The sequence below is a fragment of the Rhamphochromis longiceps genome, linkage group LG1 (assembly GCF_057381845.1).
Source record: "Rhamphochromis longiceps isolate RC_006_pf linkage group LG1, R_longiceps_female_GT1.1, whole genome shotgun sequence".
In the NCBI taxonomy this organism is placed as follows: domain Eukaryota; kingdom Metazoa; phylum Chordata; class Actinopteri; order Cichliformes; family Cichlidae; genus Rhamphochromis; species Rhamphochromis longiceps.
In genome coordinates this window covers 2605926-2619163 of record NC_140557.1, presented here as the reverse complement: position 1 = coordinate 2619163, position 13238 = coordinate 2605926, and the positions used below count along the sequence as shown (strand labels likewise).

General features: G+C 41.3%; 1 protein-coding gene across 1 annotated transcript; it reads left to right on the top strand.

Annotated features, from left to right (window-relative positions):
- The first annotated feature begins 239 nt into the window (after nt 1-239).
- Nucleotides 240-7476, top strand: LOC146678075 (interleukin-17C-like). The gene is made up of 3 exons (XM_085400955.1): nt 240-2284; nt 2363-2595; nt 4289-7476. The coding sequence occupies exons 1-3, from the start codon at nt 2261-2263 to the stop codon at nt 4521-4523; spliced, it is 492 nt and encodes a 163-aa protein (XP_085257081.1). The 5' UTR covers nt 240-2260; the 3' UTR covers nt 4524-7476.
- Nucleotides 7477-13238: the final 5762 nt, after the last annotated feature.

Here is a 13238-nt window from a genome sequence, read left to right as displayed (position 1 = left end):
GCCATGAAGGATACACCCGAGCCATCCTTCAAATCCGGGGAAAAGAAGGGCGCATTTGTCGGCTGCATTTGGAGCAGCCTTCGAATCAGGACAGCCTTCCTCACCTGGCTGTGATGTAATCGGTAAGTAAGTAAAATTTTATTTATATAGCACATTTCTAGATAGAGATCACAAAGTGCTTTACAAGATATAACAGATTAAAAAGACAAAATACAAACAAAGTTAGCAAAAGGCGGTCTACAAATGCGGCCTCCGAAGAATGTGGCCTATGATACGTGCCTACAGTTTGCGTTTGAGATGCATTTTTAAAAGGTAAGAAGTTAAAAACAGCTCTGTATTTTAGCAGCACATGTTTCACTTGGCTAAGCACTTGCAGGAAGTATATGAAGGCTATATGACCTACATGATGAGGCAGGGGCCCTGCAGGTTATCAGCCCGGCTTCTCTCAGCCTAAACGCAGCACATTCTCGTGAGTTATTCTGAGCTGTCACGATCTTAGGGTTTTCCTCACTGGGCCAAGGGGAGGGGCAGCAGGAGGAACCGGTACGTAGCCCTGCTTCCTGTGCGTAATCATACTTCCTACATTTGTCATATCAAAATTACTACAGCGGCTGAGTCCTTCATTTTTAGGTTAGTTCCTTTGTATTAAGAGTTTATGCCTTTCCTCACAAACTCCCCGAGTGAAAGTAATTCATGTGTCTGTATTTTCCTGCTTAGTTACTGCCTCTCACTTCCTGTTTTAACTTGTCAGCTTAATGTCTCTGCATTTTTAATCGTCTCTGCATGCTCCTAACCAGCTTTGGATGGCGTTCACTCTGCTGACCTTTATGGAGGTTTCATCAGATGAAATAAAGGCTCGCCTTTGTTGCTTCAGTCAGTTTTCCTCATCCTGCTCCACATGACTTCAAATTCATCAACCCTCCAAAATAAATATTTAAAATGTATTTAAAAACAAACACTAAATGTTTTGTGTTTATTTCCTCCTTCGACTTCTGCTGACCTCAGAACCTCACTCCAGCAGCAGGAAGTGAATGTAGTCTGACGCTTGAGTCAGCTCGAGTGTGTCATTGCATCACCAGGACACATCTGTGGAGTGATAGGGTAACCACAGGGTGCGCCACACACAAGTGCTGTTATTAAAGTATGAGGGAGCTGCGAGGGCTCCATATTCCTGCTGGTGGTTCAGCAGGAGGATGGGCCGGGGTGGGAAGATTTACAGGGATGAAACTCAGTGCCTGAGAACTGATGTCATATCATGTCATCATGCACAAAAAATAGAGCTGAGACCATAGAGAGCTCACCGGCTAAAAACTGTGAATTAAGATAAGATCACAATCTGATTCATGCAAATACTCACATTGTGAGAACACACATCATGAGTCACCCCGCTGCTGTAAAGTAACTCATCGCTCCCACTTTTCTGTAGCCTGCTGTTCCTGATGCTGACAGTCCACGTGACAAAGTTCCCACATTTTTCTACAGAAAAATATGAGCGATGAGTGACTTCACAGGAGCAGGGTGACCCCAAGAGGATTTTTTTCCATGTGAAGAGTCAGGAATGACCTCGTTTTATTTTTAAATACATACAATACAGTGTTTCATGGCGCTGTGTTGACATTTTGAAAACTTTTCATTTGAGTTCTTCTTCTTTCAGAAAAAGAAGCCGACAGAAGCTTTTGTGACTCTGATGTGTAAACCCTGAGATGTACTGTTGAGGATCAGAACAGCAGCAGTTGCAGAAAACCTGACAATATTCACGTTTCAGACGATAAACCTTTTTCTGTAAAACATAAACATCTGTCTCTACCTTTAAAAAAACAAACCAACAATGAAACGTGTGAAATGTTTAAAAAGCGCTCACGGCGGAGTTTATTAGAGGTACGAGGCTGTCTGCTCGCGGTGTTCTGAGAAACCATCCTACTCTGACAAATCGTCCTACTCGTATTATAATTTGACGGTGACTTGTGACTAACCCTACCCATAACCTTAAGAAGTATTCCAGAGAGAAAAAGTTAATTTGGGTTCGGTGTTATGCGCATGCGCCGCGTCAGCGCAGAAACATTGGTTAGGACGTTTTTTGACCGGTCACAAACACAGCGCACAGCCAGCAGAGGGGCGGGGCCGCAGCGAACTGTTTCTCATGCGGAAATGTTGATTTTGAGGAGATCCCCATGGCAACCAGGCAACCGTAGGAGCTCCGCTTGTGTATTTAAAGCAGCTTCAATGGAGCGTCCGCCAGTCTCAGCCGTCCGAAGTCAAGATGGTCGCGAGCTTCCTGCAGTTGGTAAATCACATCACATTAGCGCCCCGGGCTCGCGGACAGCTCTCTCTGACTCTCACGCGTGTTTCTTCCACTTAGCAGATCTCTCTGCTGATCCTCCACGAGCTCTGCGCCGCCGCCTCCAACTCCACGTGTCTCAGCGCCGAGAAGGTGGAGGCCCGCGAGCGAAAGTTTGACGTGAACCTGAAGAAGCTCGGCCTTCAGCGCGACGCCCGCGAGGACCAGAATCTGACTACCTGCGAACACACCTGCGAACAGGCTGCCCAGCAAATGCACGAGCTCAACGGCCGCGCGCTGTCTCCGTGGTATTACTAGTAAGTATGGAACCCGCAGAGGGACAAAAATGCTCAGACAACAAACAAACAAACAAACAAACCTGTTCTTTGCCTCATCGTCAGCATTTAAAGCGCGCTTTGGGGAGCAGGTTCGACACACTTTTACTTGATTTTAAATGTAATTTATTTAAAATTATTAAAAGTTGTTTAAAATGTTATTTTAATGATTTTTTTTTTTACCATTCTACTTATTGAAGCCAGTTTAGATGATGGTGGAAATGAGAAATCATTTGTGTAGATCATATTTGTAAAATTATTTGAGTACATTTGAAACGATGTTGTGTTAATAATACTAGTAATAAGCTGGCAGATGCCTGTATATCTGCCTCTCTGTGTGCATATGTAAGGTTATATGTATATGTAGCTCACATCTTTTTTCCCCTGTATTTAACAAAACCAAAGGAGTCACTCAGCTTTGTGGATAAATGAACGTTATCTCATTAGATGGCATGTGCTGCTCTGTGGTTAATGAAGTACATAGTTAAAGTAAATAATTATGTTAAAAGCAGAATTTTTACCGTTTTGTTGCTCACATTAAGTCATTCATTCAAAGTACAGTAAAAAGTATTTAACTTTTGTCCGCAATAAACCTGCATGTAGCACACCAGTGAGTTAAAAGTGTTATTTTAGATTAATACTAATTCCTGATTCATACACCACTATCATTAACTCAAGTGCTGTAAACAAATACTTGCAGCCAAATGTACATGAAGTAGGCTCCTCACAGCCCTGTTTTACTAGCATAAAAAAAAATAATTTACTGCATATATTTATATATGGAGGATTTGGAAAATGTATATGTTATCAAGAAACGGTAAAAAAATAAATAACAAAATGAGATGGCAGCTTAGTGAAGTAAGAGTTCAGTGAACTAGAATGTGACAAAACAGGTCTGTGTTCATGTAGCACACAGGTGTGTTGCAGGTGTCAGCTGCAGACTAAAAAAACTAATTCTAATCAGTGTTTAAGGTTAACTACAGATGTCATTGCTGGGTGCAGTGTTACCAGAAAATGTGACTGTAGCTGAGATGTAGATGCATTTGAGAGTATATACATCATGCTTTGGTTCAGCAGCAGGTATGGTGGATGTTTTTGACAGTAAGTAAGATTTCATCAGAGTGACGGCCTGTGGAGGAAGCTGCACAGATGTCTGTTGGCGTACAGTGCTCTGTAGCGCCTACTAGAGGGCAGGAGTGGGAACAGGTTGGGTCCATGCTGTGATGGTCTGCAGTGGTGTTGCCTGCCTGTTTCCTGATTCTAGATTTGTACAAGCCCTGAATGGAGGACACGTCAGCAGCAGCAGTGACTTTCTGTGCAGTCCTGACTTTCCGGTGTATTCTGTTCTCGTCCTGTGTGGTGGCCAGTGTTGGTCAAGTTACTTGAAAAAAGTAATCAGATTACAGTAACGCATTACTGCCCATCTCTGGTGGTGGCTGATCCAAAGTTTGGATGTGCAGAGAGCAGGCTGGATTATTGCGGAGTAGAAATGGATGGACGGCTGCTGAGCTGGTTCAGGAAGTTCAACCTGGAACCAGCGAGCAGATGAAAGCTACCAGCTTTAATATTAAACGAGCTTTGATTTGAGAAGCCGCGTATTGTCCTGACTGAATCTGCTGTGTGTTCACTGTCTCCTGCACGTGTTGAGGTCTTTTCTGTCTGTCTGTGTCTCCAGCATAGACCGAAACGACAGCAGGTATCCACGTGACATCATCTTTGCCGAGTGCCTTTGTAAGGGATGCATCATCGACGGGCGCGAGGTGAACGACTACAACTCTGTGGAGGTTCGGGCTCCGATGGTGGTCCTGATGAAGACCAAGTGTAAGGACGCAGACACATATCGAGTCCAGAAGACGCGTATCGAAGTCCCGGTGGGCTGCACTTGTGTAAGGCCCAAAATTACTAAGTGATCTGAGAAACTAAGCTTTACTCACACTGAAGGCCATTTATAGCTGTGCAGCACCTTCACTTACACTATAAGAATATTTATCACAGCTTTCTGCCTGCATGTGAAAATGTTTTCTGTAAGTAGGACCTTCTGTCAGCCAGAGGGAAGATTTTCTGTCCTGAAGCTGCCAGTCCACACCACAATATGTCAGCAACTATCCAGGCCCGTTTTGGTCTGGATAGTTGAGAGAAACTAACCGTGATCGGTCATTCTGGAGTCTTAATCATAAACAGCACCAACACTAAAGCGCAGACAGACTCAGAGGCTTCACGTCCTCAAAGAGCCTCAGACCTTTGCTGTGTGACAGAAAACTATTACAGCTGCTGCGCTGCTTTGTGCAAATACATATCAAGCTTATTTAATATAGCACTTTATCTCCAACTACCTGTAACTTTCCTTCGTCATTCAGACGTTACTTGCAAGTGAAAACTGGTGGTGATTTCTTTTTGTTTAACCTCCTAGGACCTGGCGTCCACATATGTGGACATCGCATTTTGGGTCGTCTTGACCAAAATACTCAATTTTGCTCTACAAGGGCCTGATATCCACTAACAAGGACATTATACTGCCACTGTTCTATCGAAATTTAAAATGAATGTCCTCATATGTGGATCTAATTTTTCTCAGAGACAAAAATCAGGTAAAAAAAAACAAAACAGGTAATTCTTTGTTTTTACATCCATCAGGTCCCAATCAGCCCAAATAGCAAAGAGAAATTAAAAATGCATACCATGACAGAGTTTGGGTCTTAGGAGGGTAAAACTGAGTTGTGATGAAGACGGATCCATCATCCGTCCGAGCGTCAGTCTGCTCTGTAGAGTTTAATGAGTGACTTAAATCAGGCAGGACTGCAGTCAGTCAGGTTTTTTGATTATTTCTTGGAATAACTCGTCTGAAAGCAGCTTGTTTCCACCTTTCAGTAAACGTCCAACCAACAGACCAGAAACTCCAAAGAAAGTGAGATTTCTTCCCATGTTTTTTTAAAATTAAAAAGTCTCTTTTTCCTCACACGGTTAAAACTGTGAGACCTGCAGGTTTAACCTCTGAAGCACAGAGACTTCACCAAAGACACGAGGATGTGCTTTCACACTTTAGTATTTATTTTGTTGTATTTTATTGTATTTTTTGAGTAGTTTGCACATGCAGATTAATGTGAAATGCCACTAAAGCAGAGTGCCGCTGTAGCTTCACTTTATGCCAGAGCGGCTGGAAGCGTGAACAGAAGATGAATAGTTCAACATTTGGGCAAATTTGAGGCCAGGAGACGTTAGCTTAGCTGAGCACGAAGCCTCGAGTTTTAATGCAACGATGAGTCCAAGGAAAGATTTTAGTATGTTTCATTTACCAAAGAAGAAGCAGAGAGACAGTCAGCTGATCGACTGTTTCACGGTCAGTAACAGCATCATGTAAATGCACTGAGTTTACTAAGGAAGAGTCCATAATTACTGTCGGGACTTCAAATAAATATGTTTTTAATGTGACTAATGTTGTTGTCAGATGGATGCAGAGCAGTAAAAAGCTGGTGAGGTCTCTGACCTGCAGCAGAGTAAAAGTCAGGATGCTCGAGCTCGGAACAAGTGGCTGAAAATCCTCTAAAGCTGACTTGGTTTGGATCCTGGCAGAAACGCTGTGAGCCTTTACAGAGACGCACCTTTTTCTGCTCAGCTTAGCAAACAGCTTCATGGCTCCACATTTAGCAGAGCGATGTGAGAGCGGTCCGACCCCCTCAAGCTGTGAAGGAATCAAATGTTAAACTATGCAAAACAGGACAGTATTGGGCACATGCACAATATGAAGAAGCTGCACATGAATTAGCTTTAAAGAGACTAAAAAGTAATGAAGAGAGGAGAATGAATGTGAAGAAATGTTTTAGTTTCACTATATTTCTTTGAGATATTGTTCATGTTTTTATTTATTTGTATTTTCATGTGAGGTAATGATGCAGATTTGATCCCTTTGAAGAGATTTTTAAAGCTGTTTTTGTCAAACTGTCAGTTTCTGCTGGATAAAGGTGTAAAGCAGGGGTGTCAGACTCAGTTTGCATTGTGGCCACATACAGCCCACCCTGTGTTAAAAGGCCCGGACCAGTGAAAGTGGCCTTTCTGTCAGCGTAAAGAAGCTTAAGTACATATTTAATCCCTGACATGTGTTCATATGAGACCAAGAAGGGCAGTCTGCACAGTACAGCTCAGTTTTTCTACGTGATAAATAAAAGCAGCTGCAGGAAAGAAAGAAACCTGCCAGCCTGACTCTTTGGGCTTAAATGTTCAGAGAGCTCATTCCTCACACTGTACTTATAAAACACCAAGTTTTTGTTAATTCACAGAAAACTTTTACTGTAGTCTCATTATTGAAAAAAGAAATTTTCTGCCCTCAAACTGATTTTCTGTTATTTTATTTCTGTGTTATAGTATGAATGTGGATGGTGGACGTCTTTATCAGTAAGAAAAGCTGCAAACTTACGGAAATACAGTTAAAAGGGCAAAATGTATGCCTTCCTTCACTTGTTCCACCGGCCGAATTAGTCTTTGCTGGGCCCCGAGCCTCCTGTTTGACACCCCTGATATAAAGACACCTGTGAACTTTAAAATTGTATTTTTATTTATTTAACCAGGAAAAATAAAACTCTTGAGATTAAAATTTCTTTTACGAGAGTGCCCTGGCAAAGAAGCACAAGGACTGACTTTTTGCTGTAATTTGTGTTATAAATGTACCGTCAAAGCTTTGTTTTTATTTCTGTAATCTTTACGTTATAATTTCAGGAGAGTTTAGAAGCGAACCGGGTGTGCGCTGACATGAAGCCGCGTTTATTTCATTTACACTTGTGAAATCCTCCCTGACTCCTGTGCGGCTGATCGTTTCACCTCAAAACGGTTCAACATCTCCTTAAAAGAACATTGTGTAACTATTTTACTGCCAATAAATGAATTTGTTTCTATGATTTGTCCTTTTGTGTCTTTTCTGTAAGTCCTCACAAGTGTCTACATACAGCAGTTTCCTTAATCTGTCACATGGGGGCGCTGTTTTGCATAGTTTCAGCATGACCAGTTTTGGATTCTTTGCGTTAAGACGCCGGGGAATCTATCTTCTGAACTGGTTCGGAAATCCAAGATGGTATGATCTGTCATCTTCATGCTTCCCGTCCTTCCGTCATGACAGGGATAAATGTAAGGAATGTGGAAGAGCACAGACTAAATGTAACGACTGCAGTGGACATGTAGGGAACAAAGGTGGTGCAGAGGTGTTGGGTGGTTATGGCATTAAGGAGAGAAATCCTGATGTGCAGCATCTTCTGTGAAACATGGAAATGGGTGTAGAAGGTGCAAGGCGGTGTCAGATGGTAGTCTGTAGGATGGCTTTAAGGAAGAAGCAAGCGAAGGCAGAGGCAAGGATTAAGTGGTGGAAGTTACAGAAGGACAAATGTTGCTCAGAGTTCAGAGAGGAGGCACAGGATGACTGGGAAAATACGTCTCCAGTCCAAATCCCAAAATACTCCAGTACAAGGAGTATTTTGGGATTGGAGTATTTTTACTGCAGAGCTGCGCCTCATTCAGGGATTGTTGGGAACTTGTGTTACTGCCCGGCAGACTAAGATAAGCAGACATCGCCACCAACTGGACAAAATTATGTGGACAAGTGAGGACAAATGATCTCAGCGAGGCAGAATATGTTTAATTTGACTTATTATTGCACCCACACAGGACACTTACATTTCCAGCTCATTCATCTGCTGCTTCAGTTCTTCATTGTTTGGATTTTGGGCAATAACAACGTTGTTATTATATAGAAGGACAATCAATGACTTTCCAAGTGGATTTTCTCCAAGCTTCACTGTAACAGTAAAATCATATTTCATTGGTCCCTCTATGATCATTTCACTGAGCATGATGACTTTTATTTTTTAGTTTTTTGGTTTGTTCTCTTTAATTTATTTTGACCATGTAAACAATACAAAGAAAGCTCATTGAGAAAAATAAATCAAATTCACTCCAGCTGTTCTGATTGGCTTGCCCTCGAGAAGGAGTGGGAGGACGTGCACGCTGATCTGATTCCACCTCTTCTCCAAAAATTATCAGTTGACATTTATCCAGCTTCCTTACTGATATGAACCTCAATAAGAACATTTTTCTAATAAGCCTCTACGTAAAATACAAATTATTATCATCCTGTTTTTGCAGCCTGCACACATCGAAGCTGAATAAATACTCCAGTGTTGGAACGTTTGCTGTACAATGTGAATACGGACAAAGTGGTCGCTAACTAAACCGAGACGTTCGCTAATATTCACCATTTTTATGATCTCATTATGATCTTTATGCCTCTTTTTTGAAGTGCTTCATGTCTGTGCAGTGCTCCACAACAAAAACACATGCTCTGACTCTTTCTGTTATACTTTTATTTCAATTAGATCTGCAAACCTCAGCATTTTAAGAACAATGAGTTAGTATGAATAACACTGAAAATGATGGACACTGTAGTTTATAGTTACTGCCCCAGACTTCTGCACAATGGCTTAAATAAGCTGAAAGCAGCGAAGAGTCGAGACTATGGAGTGATGTCAAATCTAATTCCCTTCTTTAGTACTTTAAAAGTATTTTAAAGTTTTATTTTAAAAAAAGCACTTTTAAAAATACTTTAAGTTAAGGTGAAGCATTAATTATCAAGCCTTTTAAATACAATGACACGAGTTCAGTCGCACTACTTGGTTTAGCTCAAGACATCAGAGAAAAATAAACTTTCAAAGGTTTAAACTGAAAACGTTTCTGTGTGATCACAGTCGACCACACATAAAGTTCTGCAGCAGATCAAAACATACACGTACACCGTGTTCTCACAAAAACACAGTCAGACACAATCAAACACAATCAAACAGTCAAACTAGAGCTGGGCGATATGAGATTTTTTCATATCACGATATGTTTTTTTCATTTCAGGCGATAACGATATCTATCATGATATAAGCCAAATAACTATATTTGTAAGATTTAAATGTGCCGTTGCTCACAAGTAAAATGTGAAATAATCAGCAGCTTGTTTTTATTTAAATATTTATTTCTCATAATAAGTTCAACAGGGTAGATGTACTTAAGGAACATGAGACTTTTTCAGATAAATAAAGGCAAATATTACAAACTACACAAAAGGCAGCCGCTAAAGCGTTTAAGTTTCAAAATAGAACAAACAAAACAGACTAAATTGTCAATTCCACTTAGAAACAAAATATTAATTCTAAAAATAAATCTTAGTTTGTTTTACAGAAGAACAGACAAAACTGACTAACTTTTGTCAATATCAAATAAACTGAGAACTAAAAGGAAATTCTCAATCTCTCCTTGTTGTATAGCTGAGCTTTTCAAACAGCTGTAACAGTTACTTTAGTCTGACAAAAGCCGAATGACGAATCAGCGCTTCCAGTCAGAGACTGAGCTGCACCGCTTTATTGTATTTCCAGACTTGCTTTCGGCACATTTACAGTGAACGCTACTCTGTTTTTGTCAGACTTGAAATAGCAGAAATACCTTCACACTACGGAACTTCTATGGCTCTTCCGTTCGACAATCTCTCCGGCGTTGGAACCATCATCTGTTTTCTCTTCGGTCACGCTCGGTTGATGTTTCTCTAGTCGGCGCACTCATTCCTCCATTACCCGCTGGCACGGCGGCTGGCTGCTTCCCAAACAAATACACATGTGCGCCTTGGCACTTGTGCTGTACGTCACAAGTCACGTGACGTGACGCTGCGGCTGTGATTGGTTCGGCTCTGCGCTACTTAATTTGGATTGACTGTTCTTTTTTTTTTCTTTTTTTTGTTAAGAGGACAAGAGCGGCGAGGTCTATCGCAACAGTTTGATTTTCCTAACGAGAAAAAGTTATTTCGCAATACATATCGTTATCGTTCTATCGCCCAGCTTTAAGTCAAACACAATCAAACAAACGTCAGTTTGTGCACAGAAGCACAGAGGAACTACTTTCTGTTGTTTTTAGATCTCCTTCATCACTCTCAGGGTTTCCGGGCTGAGGATTTTTTCTTGAATTCTTCCAGATGCATCTGTGCATGTTTCCATTTAGCATCAAGGCAGAACTTCCTCCGAGCCACAGTGGTGACTCTGCAAGAAACACATGATACACACTTTAAACACACACGTGCAGTTTCACTGTCGGGAAAAAACTGGAATATACGTCGCAAAGACTTGATTAGAAGTAATAAACATTTCATTTAGTCATTACCAGAAGCCACTGATAGAAATCGCACTTCTTTATTGTCGAACTGATTCAGATCAATCGTGACTCCGAACGAGAGCAAAGACTTGAGTTTTCATTTATGGCAGTTGATCCTGACAGATCAGTGAAGCTGATCCGAACAGGACCTGAGAACTAAAAACATCTTTTTGGAGGCAGATTTCACTGCATTTACTTAGCTTCACCTAATTTTCTCCTCAACATTATTATTATTGTTTTACAGTTTACAGTCCTGAGCTCACGGACCATGCTGTTGTTGTAATGGCTGCATTTAACATGTGGCAACAGGAAAACGTATTAACACTTATAATTAGAAATCTACATGACATAGATTGGTTCACCCCTATTTCATAAAACCGTTTTACAGCAAGAACATTAATTATTTTGTCACAGCTCACAGTTTGCTGGATGAGAAATATTTAACAGAATTTCAAAGTCAGGTGGTCACAGTGAGAATTTAAGCTGCTACAAAACTGAACAAAAACAGTCGGGATAATAACACTCCTGACCTCCTGAGGATACTCACATGATCGCTTCAAGGTTGCAGCTGCTCTTCATCACATGCTTCACCTTTGTCACTGGTATGTGGATTTTATTAGTGACGGCCTCGCAGCATTCGACACCGTTTATCACCATTTCTATAGCGACTGGCACTGTGGACACACACACAGAGTTAATATGAGTGCAGCTCAGACTCACGGCGCTCAGAGGTCAGAGGTCAGCGGTACTCACTGGCAGAGCTGTGCTTCAGGAAGCAGATGAGCGTCAGGACTGTGAGAGCCAGCAGAGTCTTCATGGTTCCCGACACAGACAGATGTTCTTCTGTTTGAATGTGCAGGGCTGATGTGCTCTGAGCTGCTCGCTGCTCCCTTTATATCCAACGGCCACGTTCATGGCTCAGTGTGTTCTAAGAAGTCACGGTTCCCCTTTGGTTCCACTTCTTCTCCTTTCTGACAGGATTCAGAGAAAAACATCTGGCTGCATGATAGAGCTGCATTTTCAGTCATAAAGTGTTTTCTGTCATAAAGCCCAACAGTTCTGATTGGCCAACGCTTTGGAAATAAAAGTATAGATTGCTTTATTTTTACGAGTGTGTTGGCCTCATGAGACAAACGTGCAGCAGTGACTTCTGGGTACGTTATCTACCAGCCTCTTTATACAATCCTCTGGCATTGTAGATCCATGTGTCCACCAAAGCTTCTTCAGGTGCTATTTTACATTCTCTAAGAGAAGAAAAGGCATCTTGGTGCAGAAATATAACAAAATGCAGATAGATGTAGATGTTTGGTTTCAGGTAAGCAAATCCCTAAAAGTCGATGCTGTTTTTGTTTTATAAGGACGGTTCTAGAAGCCGGTGCTGCAGGATAGTGAGCTCTTGATAGAGCTTCAGTTCATGGTTTCATGGTCTTCAGAAATCATGTCATGCTTTTATTTTCTAACACAATAAAAACATATGTGCCGCTGTGGTCAGAGGATCACATCCAGTCATCATGGGCATGAACATTGTTGTAATTTTATGCTTGTAATGATTTCATTGAACTTTTTTCAGACTCAAATATGTACAAACAGCCAAACTAACATGAGCTTAAATGTCCTGTAGCAAGTTGCACCTCGACCAGATGCTTTGGGAAACCATCAACAAGCTTCTGGCGTAATTCTGGCTGAATATTTGACCGCTCTTGTTAGCAGAATGGTTAGAGTTCATTTAAACTGGTGATGAAGTCCTCCTTCATTATTCCCACTTTGTGCAGCATACCATCACCACTGGCAGTAAAATAAAAAGGCCCAGAGCACGATGCTACCGCCACCGCCTCAGGTTTGAAAGTCTCACCTTTACTCCTGCTAACGTAAACTGGTTATTGTTGCCAAACAGCTTGGTCTTTGTCTCAGCTGACCATAAAACTTTTCTCCAGAAGGCGACTGGCTCGCCCCTGTGGGAAGCCACGAATTTCATTATAGCCCGAAGGTGTGGACTTTGGATATATTTTGTATTTGTATATACATTTGAGCCTTTTGGCACTGTGAGGATTAGAGAGAGTCCAACATAAATTAAATCTTGTCCACCTAATTCTTGTTTTTTGAAGCCATTATCCACCCTGGAAACAGAACAAGCCCCTGAAATCCACGAGTGACACAACCTTTTTTTTTTTTTTTTTTTCTTCTCTTGTTTTTATAGTGAAAAATCTGGCCTGGCAGCACCCAGTTCATTGCAGCCCAGTTCATATCAATAGAGACGTCTACTTTAAATGCAGGTCTACAGACACAGTTTATGATTGATAATTAGTTAAAGAGAGAAGTGGTTTAGCTTCCTGTGTTAAAAGCCAACCCCACTAAATGAACTGACCCAGACGCCAGGTTAATAAATGCACTTTATGAGTTTTTCCTGTCAAAGCACGGAATCTTAAAAGGAGCTGGAGTGACATAAACTTGACATAAAG

Bases quoted from the DNA above. Each gene is read 5' to 3' on its own strand.
- LOC146678075 (XM_085400955.1), top strand. From the start codon at position 2,261: ATGGTCGCGAGCTTCCTGCAGTTG. The intron at 2,285-2,362 runs GTAAATCACATC...TCCACTTAGCAG, and splicing joins TCGCGAGCTTCCTGCAGTTG to ATCTCTCTGCTGATCCTCCA. The intron at 2,596-4,288 runs GTAAGTATGGAA...CTGTGTCTCCAG, and splicing joins CTGTCTCCGTGGTATTACTA to CATAGACCGAAACGACAGCA.